General features: G+C 45.2%; 1 protein-coding gene across 1 annotated transcript in view; it reads right to left on the bottom strand.

Moving 5' to 3' along the window:
• The window catches only part of kcnt2a (potassium channel, subfamily T, member 2a), a 939,304-nt gene that overhangs the window by 643,496 nt on the left and 281,798 nt on the right, over positions 1-14,010 (bottom strand). The window contains exons 12-13 of the mRNA XM_072512908.1: positions 10,078-10,242; positions 7,336-7,472 (exon numbers count right to left, since the gene is read on the bottom strand). Coding sequence (XP_072369009.1) covers positions 7,336-7,472; positions 10,078-10,242 — 302 coding nt within the window. The remainder of the gene's footprint in view (positions 1-7,335; positions 7,473-10,077; positions 10,243-14,010) is intronic.

Genomic DNA, 14,010 nt, shown 5'->3' with positions numbered 1-14,010 from the left:
CTCGGGGGTTTCCCGACGGCGTGGGGGTGCCCCACAATGGGAAACCCCATTGACCGGCCGGTGTTACGGAGACTCCCGCCGGCCGGTCGGCGCAGAAATGTGGCGGGGCGGGTAGGAGAATTTCGCCCCCTGTTTGGCGACGGGCGGAGAATCCAGTTTCACTCACGAAATTGGGACCGGCGCCGGTTCCACGATTCTCTGCCCCCCAAAATGCGGCGTACTCAGGGAGCACGCTGCGCCGCACATCCACTGCCTCAGGCCATTGCCTGAGGCCCGCCCCGCTATTCTCCAACGTCGACCGGCCAAATTCCCGACGGTGAAGACCACTCATGATCCCACCGTTCGTGACGCCCGCGTGGCGGCTGCGGCCTCAGTCCGGGAGTGCCACAGTCGGGAGAGGGCCAATCAGAGGGATAGGGGGCCTAATTCGGGACTGGGGACTATGTGTGCGGGCAGTCCAGGTCGGGTGAACATCCAACGCAGGGCACTATTTCTGGGGTCCACGTCCGTGGGAAAAGTCCGCAATGGAGCACAACGCAGCCGTTGGAGGCCGCCGCCGTGCGCATGCGCGGCCTCTGACCCAGAAGTGCGGATGGCCGTATCAGCAGCTGGAGCTGCGAGCTCCACGACAGCTGCCTGCTAGCCCCTTGTTAGGCTGGGAATCTGTGGCCTTTTGGCACCAGTTTTCCTGGTGTAAAAGGCCACAGTTTTAACAACGGCGTGGGGACTTAGTCCCCAAAACAGAGAATCCCGCCCCATATTTAAAATGTTTGCCGATCCAAAGTTCTCACAGCTCATAGGAAGAGAAAAAGTTACAAGGTTACCAAATGAAATCCAAGTGGAAGAATCACAGAACAAACAAATAACCTTCTTAAGGAGAATTCAATGAAACAGAAAATAATTAATGGAGTATTAAATTAGGAGTTGATGGTCACCCCACAGAACTCAAGCTAGACATTGGTGCAAGTGTTTCACTATTACCTAATGAAGTTAAATAACGTAACACTATCAGATTAAAACCAATCTCCATCTGTTGCAAGGTCTGGAGGAACAATGGTAAAAGTTTTAGACCAACAAGTTGAAGACACAGGGAAAAAGAAATTGAGGGATCCCTATATTTTATTAACAAGGCTGATGAAATTGCTGACTAGCAGTCCAGTGAGGTATTCAGGAATGAATTTCCCTATTTTCAGGCTTGGGAAAACTGAACCAGAATATCACATATTCCTGAGAGCACATGTAAATCAATATATCTCTTCACAGCAAGGAAGGAACCTCGCCCACTCGTAGACAAAATCAAAAGCGAAATTGAAGACAGGTTACAACAAGGGTCACCTCTCCATCATACCGTTGAAGTGGTGGTCTAGAATGGTCACAGGACTAAGGTCCAACAGTTCAATTAGAATCCGTGCGTACTTGACTGGAAGATTTAAATTTTATAGAGGAAGTGGAAACATATACTTCACTCATTCAGAGTTTACAAGAAATTAAGCAAGGGGTAGCACAGTTGCTTCACAGCTCCAGGGTCCCAGGTTCGCTTCCCGACTTGGGTCACTGTCTATGTGGAGTCTGCACGTTCTCCCCGTGTCTGTGAGGGTTTCCTCCTCGTGCTTCGGTTTACTCCCACAAGTCCCGATAGACGTGCTGTTAGGTGAATTGGACATTCTGAATTCTCCCTCTGTGTACCCGAACAGGCGCCAGTGTGTGGCGACTAGGGGCATTTCACAGTAACTTCATTGCAGTGTTAATGTGGCCTACTTGTGACAATAAAGATTATTATTATCAAAAAAGTGCTTCAGCAGGATGACGAATGCATCAAAATAAAAGAGTTTTGAAAGAGTGGAAGGCATGAGAGTACTAACAACCCAGTACCTCGCCAATACTCATCTCACAATCTTTGATGATTTCTTAGTTTTTAATGACAGACTAGCTATCTCTAAAACATTTTGATTCGACATTCACCAGATAATCCATCAAGGTCACTTGGGAATAGCGAAATACCAAGTAAAAGCCCAGCAGTGAATCTGATGGCCAGGCATCAGTCACTCCGTTGAAGTGTTAATTATGAATTGCTTTACATTGCAGTGAATAGTTAACAGCAGAGCAAACCATTGGCACCATCTACTTTTCCTTTAAGGCCATGGCAGTGCCTGGGAATGGGTTTATTTGAGTTCAATGGAAAAGGTTTCATCATCGTCATTGACTATTACTCCAGATGATTTGAAGTGAGTAGACTGCAGAGCACCACGGCAGAGGCAATGATTACATTACTAAGAAAAATCTTGGTGACACATAGCATCCTGGGCGTTGTGGTGTCAGGCAATGGTCACCAGTTTGCTAATGAGCTGTTCTGTAACTTTGCACAGGAATGTGGTTTCATACATGTGGCTAGTTTGCCTAGATATTCTCAGCCGAATGGAGAAGCAGAAGGAGGAGTTGGAGCAATCAAGGAATTAATGATAAAGAACAAAGATATTAACTTAACCCTTCTTAACCAAAGAACCTCACCGCTAAAAAAAACAAGTTCTCACCATCAGAAATGTTGATGGATAACGACTGCAAACACAACTTTCAGCACCACAACAAACACTACAACCTAGCATCACCTCAGATGATCGTGAGAAAGTTGGGAACAAAGAGACAATGAAGCAGGGAATTTCAACTTCAGGCACAGAGCATAAGTCTTGAAAGTTCTTAGCTTCAGGCAGAGAGGGTGAATATCATATCAGCAGAATGAAGGCATGGGAGGAGAAAGAGCTCCACAGCCGAGATCTTATAGAATTAAGAGGGACTACAGAAATATCAAAAAGAGTGAAGAGCCTTGGCACCATTGGGAAGACACAAATGGAACCTTGGGCACAATATTTAGATCTGGATAGAGACATGGAACCAAAAACAGTAGTACTTCTACACCAACTCAGCTGGAAGACACTCCTATTGAAAGAGAGAGTGAAGTTCATCCTCAGCCTCAAAACAGATCTGGGAGATTTGTCAAGGCACTACAGAGATTGTGAAATCTAAGACTTTGGTGGAGAGATGTAGAAGTAAGCATATAGTTGGAATAAAGAGTTTGGGGGAAATGTAGAGTAAAGTGCAAACATTAGGAGCACCTGATACTGATGTAACTAGTGCTGCAACTGTGACGCAACGTCACATGACTTTGCGGCTGCGATCTGGTGGGAAGTTGAAGTACAACTTTGTGTCAAGTACTTAAATGTCTATAAATCTGTAAATAAACAAGAATGCTTTCTTTCCAGATGACAATCTGTGGTTGCGTTCTTACGGTAACAGGAAAACCCTAAAGAAACGCCATCTAGAACCCAAATCCAAGATGAAACACTAGAATAATAAAAAGAAAGATATGTTTTAACAAGCATAGAAAGTATTGTGTGAAGAAGAGTAGAATAGCTATTGATCACTTGGAAATTTATTAAATACAACGATCATTTTCAGATCCACAGGTAATGCTAACTGGGTTGCAGGTTTGTTAAAATATAACCTACTCAGGCAGGCTTCCTCATTGAGATAAACATAAAATCCAAATGGCCTATAAATTCTTTAACAATGATATTGTGTACTGAAAATCCTCTTCATTCTCATTTCCTTCATCCTCAACTGTTCCTGCTCAGCTGTTAACGTAGAGGACAGGGAAATCCAATTGAGAATCACATGGCTTTATCTCAAAAACTCTGTTATTAAAGTAATTCTGGTAGTCTCAGTCTCTCAAGGCTTTTTGAGGTAAGCTCTCTCTAGGTGTAACACAAAAACAGGAGTTGAGTAATTAATCTTCAAAGCTTCTCCAAGCTGCAGGTTGTAAAGTAAAAGCATTGTCACTATCTACTGCAACAGGTATACTGGGCGCGATTCTCCGACCCCCCACCGGGTCGGAGAATCGCCGGGTGCCGGCATGAATCCCGCCCCCGCCGCGTCCCAAATTCTCCGCCACTGGAATCGCGCCGCACCGGTCGGCGGGCCCACCCCCAGCGATTCTCTGGTCCGTGATGGGCCGAAGTCCCGCCGCTGTCAACCCACGCCAGCCGGTGCGGATTGAACGACCTTTCGAACGGCGGGACAAGGCAGCGCGGGCGGGCTCCGGGGTCCTGGGGGCGGCGCGGGGCGATCTGGCCCCGTGGGGTGCCCCCACGGTGGCCTGGCCCGCGATCGGGGCCCACCGATCCGCAGGCGGGCCTGTGCTGTGGGGGCACTCTTTTCCTTCCGCCTTCGCCATGGTCCTCACTATGGCGGAGGCGGAAGAGACCCCCTCCACTGCGCATGTGCGGGGATACCGTGAGTGGCTGCTGACGTTCCTGCGCATGCGTCACACGGCAAAGTCATTTCCCGCCAGCCGGCGGGGCGGAAATCACTCAAGGTGAGGGCTCGGCCCCTCAAGATGCGGAGAATTCCGCACCCTTGGGGCGGCGCGATGCCAGACTGATTCGCGCCATTTTTGGCATCGATCGGCGGACATCGCGCCGTTTGCGGAGAATCCCGCCCACTTATTCTCATTCTTTCCAAGTCAGCATTTATGGATTAGGATAGAGATTGTGGGTTTAGTCACTGTCACACCAGTCGTCCTCATTAGTACTTCATTTCAAATGAGCTTTAGTGCAGTGATACAGGGGCAGCCAGGGCTTGAGTAGGTGGGTGGGTGGGTGGGGGGCGGGGGGTGAGTGAGTGGGGTATTGTACAGCAGATTAAACTCCTTTTGTTAAAATAAATTTAAAGTAGCCGATTATTTTTCTTTTCCAGTTAAGGGGCAATTTAGCGTGGCCAATCCACCGAACCAGCACTTCTCTGGATTATGGGGGTGAAACCCATGTAGACATGGGGAGAACGTGCATACTCCACACGGACAGTGACCCAGGGCCGGGATTCGAACCTCGATCCTCAGCGCTACAGTCCCAGTGCTAACCACTGCACCCCATGCCGGCCTCTTTTTGCACAACCATTATGATGCCTCTCTCACTTTCCTCCGCAATGCAGATCGACCCTTTGCCATCTCTTCAAGCATCCACCCATCATCATGGCGCTCACCCACCCTCCGGCCATGGGCACGTGTCTGGAGCTGTGTCCCATCTCCTGGGTGTTTGGGTGTTGCGTGTGTAGTGTTGCCTCCCGCACTGTTCAAGTACAGTGTCCACCATCAGGGTGTGATTGGGATGCGAGGCATTGACTTCCACATGCTACATGGCCCGCCCACCCACAGGAATCCACTTGGCCTGTGTGAAGTGTTCACTTAACCATGATTGCCAATTCCCTGTCAGCAATATCTTTCAGCAGTGCAGCCAGAGGGCTCGGCAGTTGTTGGGGCAGTTGTTGTTGATCGGTGGGGCAAATGGGCAGGGCCAAGGGTTGCCCCCGGAACGGTTACACATGATCCAGGGGTTGGCATAGTGGTGCTGTGAGCAGTTGCCCCTCCAGCGCCTCCCCCCCAGGCCCCCATGGCGAGCTTCACCTCCCCCCCCCCCCTCCCCCCACGCCTGCCGAGCACTGGGGTGGCAAGCCCAACGCCCCCGAGCTCTTTACCTGTGAGCAAAGATGGCTACTCAGCTTCTCAGAGAAACCCTTCTGCCATGTTCAGGAATACTAATCAGTGCCAGCCTGACCACTTGCTGGGGAGGCTGCTGAATGATGGGAGGACATCGGATATGGGGTCGCTCCTGTTAATTAAATGGAAATAGGGCTTGAGTGGTGATAATTGCTTTCTCACCACGCCACGCGAGACCCCGATTTCGCCCATGAAAGCAGACCCATTGCATCGCAAACTGTTTGGCGCCCATCTTGTTTTTGGCTTCTCCTGCCTCGTTACGCTTGAGCGAGAGTGTAATGAGGCCGGGAAATCACGCCCAGTGTCATTTAAAGAGTGGGAGGTCATGCATGACTCATTTATTGGGATTCCTTGAACTAATGATAGACCTAGTATTTATAGACCCTGACAGTTCTCCTTCTCATATTGGCACCTTAGTTACGGCATCCAGAAGCACATCAGATTCTATGAGTATGCTGACAACACCCAACTTTATCTCACCAACATTTCCACCTCCACAGCCTCTGATTTCACACAGAGCCTGTCCAATTGTATGAGCAGAAATTCATTCTTGAAGAAAGTTTGAGAGGGTACAGAAGTTTTTAAAATTACAAAAGGTTTGGGTAACCGGCATCCAAGTAGGCACAATTTACATTAAAGGACAACAAATGAAAATGGGAAATATAGGGGGCTGGATTCTCCGTTCCTGAGACTAAGTGCTGACACCAGAGCAGGTTTCGTAGACTTTCACAACAGCAAACTGATGCCAAACCTGGACCGATTCAGTGACTGTGAAAGGGCTAGCACCAGTGTCACGTGGAACACAATCACTTCCAATGAAAAATGGTGCCGGATTCGCCGGGTCCGTGATTAACACTCGGGAGGCTGACAAGCTGCATCTGCATATGCACATTACGCTCCTTACACACATCCCAGCCAACAAGATGGCACTGGTTGTGCTGGAGCGCGCCCATACAACTGATGGGTCAGCTGGAATCAGAGGGTACCTAGGTGGGGTGGCCGGGGGACACCTATATGACCAGTGGCCCTACGTTTACAATGGGCTGTCAGCGGCATGCGCAGCTGCCCTTCCGGCTGCAGCAATGGTGTTCCGTACCCGTCCACCCCGACCTACCTCCTGGCCATCCCCCCGCTACTCCCCCCAGCCCTGGCAGAAGCCCCCTGACCAGCGGCAAACTGACAGCAAACTATGGTGATAGTGGACACTAGCCGTACCCCCTCTCTCTCCCTCAGCAGCCATGCCGCCGGTTTCATGATTTTTAAAAGAACAAGTGAACCATACTATTGCCAACTTGGCTCATCGGAGGCGAAGAATCGCAGAGGCCCTGGAGAATATCAGGTCAGGCCCGCTAATGATATGCAAACGGTGTTTACTGTACATGCGTTCCAGACCACATTGATTCCGCTATCGAGGTAACGGAGAATTGTGATTTGGCATCAAATCACCGCCTGCTGCAATTTTGGCATCGGAACTTATTCTCAGCCCAATCGTTTCGTGATTTTGGCATCAGCCAATGGAGAATCCCGCCCAGATGTCTTTTTTTCACTGAAGAGTTGGTTAAGTATGTGAACAGACTGCCAACATAGTTTGTAGAACATGAAAAATTAATGAGTTTCAAGAAGGGATTCGACAGTTTCTTGGCAACAAAAAGGATTCGAGGTGATTCAGAATGCACCAATTAATTACCATAGAGAGGTGGACTGGAACTGCAATCTTTTCTTGCTGAAACTGTTACCCTGTAACTTTAGATTTCATTAGTACAAAGGAAGCATCAATATACACCTACTTGGCTCTCAAAAGGTCTTGATCTTTCAATGCTGATCCCTGTAGGTAAATCACTCTTTGTGCCCACATTGGAATTTGCAAAACCCTTCGAACTTGTAAATCCATTTCAGTGGGACAGAGGATCACCACGTAGTAATCCTGTTAGAAAAATGAAATGAAATGTGACTATATGGAAGTAATATATGTCCTGTTCTATTCTCGGTTACTACTAGCTCACTTGTTAATATGCCTCCATGATTGATATACTAGCTTTTGAAATTTATTAATTCAGAAATATTGTCATTATCATTGTTAACGATAATTTAAATCTGGTTTTACAATATATACCAGGGTAAAGTCAACAATGATCTTATAGCTGGTATCGGATGTCCCGTGTATGTTACAACTTCAACTCCCTTTATATCCATAAAAGCAAATTACTGCGGATGCTGGAATCTGAAACCAAAAAGAAAATGCTGCTAAATCTCAGCAGGTCTGGCAGCATCTGTAGGGAGAGAAAAGAGCTAACGTTTCGAGTCCAGATCACCCTTTGTCAAGGCTAAAGATAGAGAAAGTGGGAAATATTTATACTGTAGAGTGAGAATGAAATACGAATCATAGCCACAGAAACCCAGCGAAATGGGGTGCTAATAGCCACAGAAAGCAAGGAACAAAAGGTGTGAAAGGCCAAACTGCAGAGAAACTAACATCAGAGGGTAAACTGTGACAGATGTAGAAGACGGGGAGGGGAAGGGGGAAGAAAAGGGGAGAAAGGGTAATGAAAGGTGGATAAGATGGGGGGGTGAATATACATAAAGAAAGACAAGGGAGAAAGAAATGGTAAAAAAAACAGTTAAAATGAAATGGGATGAAAACAAATGGGTCGAGGTTGGGTAGAGCTAATCATCTGAAGTTGTTGAATTCGAAGTTGAGACTGGAAGGTTGTCGTGTGCCTAACCGGAAGATGAGATGTTGTTCCTCCAGTTTGCGTTGAGCTTCACTGGAACATTGCAGCAGGCCAAGGACAGGCATGTGGGCATGGGAGCAGGGTCTTTTGTTAAAATGGCAAGCAACGGGAAGGTCAGGGTCCTGAATGCGCACAGACCGAAGGTGCTCAGCAAAGCGATCACCCAGTCTACGTTTGGTCTGGTCTCTCCGATATAGAGGAGACCACATTCGGAGTAGCGAATGTAATACACCAAATTGGAAGAGGTGCAAGTGAAATGCTGCTTAACCTGGAATATGTGTTTTGGGCCTGTGTTGTTAAGCATGGAAGAGGTAATGGGGCAGATGTTACACCTTCTGCGATTGCATGGGAAGGTCCCATGGGTGATGGGAGAGATGTTGGGTATGGTGGAGGAGTAGACTAGATTATCTCGGAGGGAACGGTCTCTGCGGAATGCAGACAGAGGGAGTGAAGGGAAGATGTGTTTGGTGGTGGCATCACGCTGGACTTGGCAAAAATGGCGGAGAATTATGCTTTGCATACGGAGGCTGGTGGTGAAATCAACTGTGATTTCCCACCTACAGTTGTTGACAGAGCCCTCAACATTGTCCGGTCCATCTCCTGCGCCACTACCTTCACCCCCTCCCCTCCCTCCCAGAACGAGGATAGAGTCCCCCTCATTCTCACATTTCATCCCACCAGCCTCCGTATGCAAAGCATAATCCTCCGTCATTTTCGCCAACTCCAGCAAAATGGAGAATCGCACCGGCGGAGAATCCCACCCGCACTATGTGCTTGCCTTGCATCTCAGAAAATGTCTAGGTACCATACATCTTTCTCAAAAATAGCAAACAACTCCTCAAAAAAATATTACATTCATGCATCCTACATATCTGTTAATGGTCTATTAATTATGTCTAATGCAAGCTTATTTGCTTGTGTTGATATTTTTCTTTTAAAATGTCCAGATAATTTATTGCAGATAAAACAGTGTTCAATATTACATATGGCATGAATCAGTATTGATTCTTGATGCCTCAAAACACACCTTCGCTGATTTTTGATAATGAAAGTTGAGTTTTATTACGTTAATCATTTACTACGAATGGAAAGGTTATGTTCTGATTATAGTGTGACTTACATCCCAGATTCATACATCACAAAACTACCTGGAAGGTGCAGCTTTGCTGAGATTAATTGGATCCACCTTCCCATTAATTGGTCAATGTAAAAAAGTTACTGTCTTTTAAAATCGGTGTAAGTCAATACCAGCTGTACAATCGCTACAAAAATTGCATATATGGTTAGGATCGTGATTCCTTGCACAGTAGTAAGTGTGAAAAAATTATCTCTAAATGGAAAATCATCCAAATTATCTCTAAATGGAAAATCATTTAATCAGGTGAAAAAATACTTAAATCGAAATTTAATTGTGTAATTAATACTTTACTGAGTGATTTGGCGATTAGTAATATTTTCATTATCTGGTTTACTGCTAAATCGTCTCAGAAACATGAATGACTTAATTTAGTTTAATAAATTTGAATATTAACATGGTAAAAAAAAATTTTAATGTTCTCTCCTTCAGCAAACATATAAAATTTAAATGTGTTTCTGATGATTTAATTCATTAAAATCAAGAAGTCTTTGATTGCGATTAGTAAAATATAAGTTTGTGCCGATAAGTGTGGTTGTTATGGGACACAAACATGGGAAAACAATTGGATTGTACTAAACTTATGGAAGGTTCAACCGCATGCATTTTAAACTGCTTCTTTGGTCGGCAACTATGTAGTTAGAAGACATATTCCTTATAACCTGCAGCCTGGGATGAGCGTAGAATTCATTCAAAAAATCCATCAGCAGGTCAATCTTCAAAGACGTGACACACAGCACGACATGTTTCTCCGTCTGAGCTCTGTGGCGACTATAGTTTCCTCCTGATTTCTGTCTCTCCATCCACAGGTAGGCCAGCTGTTCAAACTACAGGATAAAACATCACTTACCAACTCGCACAAGAAAAATAAGACTTAGCACATGCGTAACTTAGACAGAAAATCAAGACGGACAGATTTATTTTCTTTTTTATTACTGCAACTAATCCAAATTATAATAGTTTGCTTATTGATGTACATTTCAAATCCAAATTTGCAGTTTTCATACATATTACATGAAGGGGAATAGAAAGTCCTGCAAGGTCCTTTTGATTAATTTCTACAGTGGAGACAATTCAGAAGGATACATTTTCCAATCAGCTACATCCAATTAATGAAAGTAAAGTGTACATAATCAAGAGAAAAATAGGTGGAAGATTGCTTATGTCAATTTTCATCCATATACTGACTCATCCATTTTGCTGGTTGGGTTTTATGTTTGTGTAAAAGTTTGTTATTAAATACAATAAGATTAGCTTCTGTGGATGTTAGTTAGCTGTCAACATAATTTCCTGGTGTTTATGCCAAGATAGAATTCCGTCAAGTTGCTGTACAAGCAAAATGGCAATCCAGGGCTGTAAGAGTGATGTGTGCAGAACTACTTCTGAAGAGCCCTGAGGGAAGATTTGTCACAGTGTTTTTGCTGACATTTTTTTTACTTTCTGCTCCTCTCTTGCTTTCATTTTATTATTCAGGGGGCTGTGTTCCAAATACTCTGGCATTACCATTTTCTGCTAAACCACAATTGTGGAGCAATGGGTTTCCCAATGTGCTTCCTATTACTTATGCTTATATGATGGAAGAAGAGACACAATGGAAGGATTCCAGTGACAGCCTTCTGTCCACATTTACAGATGTACAGGGTTCCAAGTCAGGGAACATCATGATGGAGTGCTGCGCCATTTGTTCAAGGACTCCTATAGCTAACAGATATCACTGATCATGGGGACTCAATTGTTATAATAATTAAGCTCAAAAACAAGCTGCTTTCCTCAATCTCCTTCTGAGCATGCTGAAATATGTTCTGTGAGGATGGTGCCCTGGGGTGGGAAACAGATCTTCATTCCTTGATGCACAACATTTACTTTGACAGCTAAGCAACATGGGCATTGGAGGCTTCCACTACACCATCCCCTCACCACAGACGCTGGGATTTTATGACCATTTGTGTTGCCTGAATAAACTTTGCAAATGTATAATAAACAGATACAATAAAAAAATTAGCAATGCTCAGGACTGCTACCAATATATTTAACTAGATATGCTTTTCATTAAATATACCAATCATCCTTTTAAACAGCTTATTTTTCAAATGGTGGACCGATACGAATGTCTTGGGTAAAATTGTTAATAGGAGGAATTTCACCTCATAAGGTTTTTACAATTATTTTTCTCAGGTAGGCATTTTTGAGTTACAATGACTATTGTGTTTTGAAATCCCTTTTCTTTGGTTCTCAACAAAGCAAAGAATGTTGCTGCTGGGAAACAGATTTCCACTTTTGCACCCGATATAATGATCAAGCATAAAAAAAATCAGGTACATTCACCCTGCTTTTTAAAACTCTGAACAGTATAAAGATCAACATCCTATGCCTGTGTGGCGTTTTCCATTTCTCCCAACATTCTGTGGCCTTCTCAAATGTATTTGCTTTGTTTGGCCCCTTGTTCCGCACTGTAACGAATCACTGTTTGTCGATGTACCATTTGTCAAAATACTCTGTTGACTATTCTTTTTTTTGTCCACTGTGTACGTACTGTGTATGTTTTCTTGGCAGCAGAAAAATACTTTTCACTGTACTTCGGGACATGTGACAATAAATTAAATCAAATCAAATGTTACAGTGAATTTAGCAGTAGTCAGTACCAAATTCAAGACAGTGACCGGGATTCTCCGGTCCGCCAGCCACATTTTCTTGGGCGGTGTGCCCTCACCGGCAGCGGGATTCTCTGGTTCTGCCACCAGCCAATGGGGTTTTCCCATTGTGGCCACCCCACGCCGCTGGGAAACCCACGGGCATTGCCGGCGCTACAGAGAAACCTGCCAACGGAGACTCTCACCCATTCTGCAAAGGCACCATGCACACTAGCCTGAAATGACTTAAACCCATTTCACCGTGCCTATCTGTGACCAGCAGATAGGTGTATTCTAAGCTAGATTAATATCCATACCTAGGTACAGAGCTGATAATACTGCCTAGCAAGCAACCCAGAAATTGTAATTTCAAAACTCACCAAGTTGTGAGATTAAATGTTATAAATTTTGTTGTAAGTGGGGCAAGTTTGCTGTAAATTCCCAGCTGGTTCACTAATCCTTTTCAGGGAAGAATCCTACAGCCCTTCCAGGACTCCACACTAAATTCGGGCCCAGATATTGTTCTAGTAATGGTCACAAATTATTCCTCTGAAAAGGACAGTAACTTCTGGACTCTACATATACGCTGTTACACCTGGGAATCTAGAAGCAGCTGTCAGTGATTCTATGCTTCTCCACAAATGCACCATTGAAGGTTGTTCAGAATCCAATCAATTAGAAATCTTTATTAGCATCACAAGTAGGCTTAAATTAAAACTGTACTGAAGTTACTGGGAAAAGCCCCTCGTCGCCACACTCCGGCATCTGTTCGGGTACACTGAGGGAGAATTCAGAATATCCAATTCACCTAACAAGCATGTCTTTTGGGAGTTGTGGGTGGAAAACGGAGCACCTGGAGGAACCCCATGCAGACACGGGGAGAATGTGCAGACCCAACAGAGACAGTGACCCAAGCCTGGAATCGAACCCAGGTCCAGGTCCCTGGCGCTGTGGGACAACAGTGCAACCATTGTGCTACCGTACCACCCTTTATTGAATTATTGAACTAAAAATCATTGAACTAATTGAATAATTGAACTAATGAGAACTGCCATCCCTCGCTCTTACTCTCATTGTAAAAACACTTGAAAAATTGCACATTATTGAGCTCTAAATGATGTACTAACTTCGTAATTATTGTTGGCTCTGAAAAGGTAGTTCTGTATTTGTTGAACGTCAAATCTTTCCAGTAAGATTAGAAATACCACTTATTTTCAAATAACATTTTTTCCAAGTGATTTCTGATATTTTAACTTCTATCCTAATACCACATGTATGTCCCCACCATTTATTTTGCTTTCTGTCAATGTAACAAATTAAAAGTGAAGGGATCCGTTGCTTTTGTCTTCCCTGTTTGCTATACGTTGGAATGCATCAATGTGATTAGTTGTTGATACAAAAAGAGAACATGCTGAAAATGCTGAGCAGGCCTTCCTGCTCTAGCAAGAGAAACAGAGGTAACAGGCAGAATTTAATGGAAAAATTTCAAAGTTCATTTGTGTGGGTTTTTCAGGGAGTTTCCCACTGGCTCTGGGAAGTTTCTCACCAGTTTAGCCCACGCTTGGAATTTCTTTTAGACCTGGAGAGCTCAAATCAGAGATCGGACCACCATTTTGAAAGGGTGCCCCGATCTCTTAGTGAACTTGTCGGCTCCCACACCCTCCACCCGTGGGCAGTGACACCCCCACACAAATGGGCACTACCCCACCCCCAAGTAAGGTAACCCTGCTATGGGGTCCCTGGGAGCCCCCTCTTCAGGTCCCTCCACACCACCTTACAGGCACCCCAACCCAGGACCCCCCACCTTTCACCTCCCAAACCTCTCAGAGACCCCTACTTACCTTCCATACACCTCCCACCCTTCAACCCCCCCTTCTTTGATAGGCATGGCCCCCTCGGTCCCTGACCCTACTAGGCACCTCGGCAGTGCCAGGGTGGCAGTGCTAAGGTGACACCTGGGTTGCG

This window comes from Scyliorhinus torazame, chromosome 7, assembly GCF_047496885.1.
Source record: "Scyliorhinus torazame isolate Kashiwa2021f chromosome 7, sScyTor2.1, whole genome shotgun sequence".
In the NCBI taxonomy this organism is placed as follows: Eukaryota; Metazoa; Chordata; class Chondrichthyes; order Carcharhiniformes; family Scyliorhinidae; genus Scyliorhinus; species Scyliorhinus torazame.
Note: the sequence above shows the minus strand (reverse complement) of the source record. Positions and strands in the feature narration are given on the sequence as shown.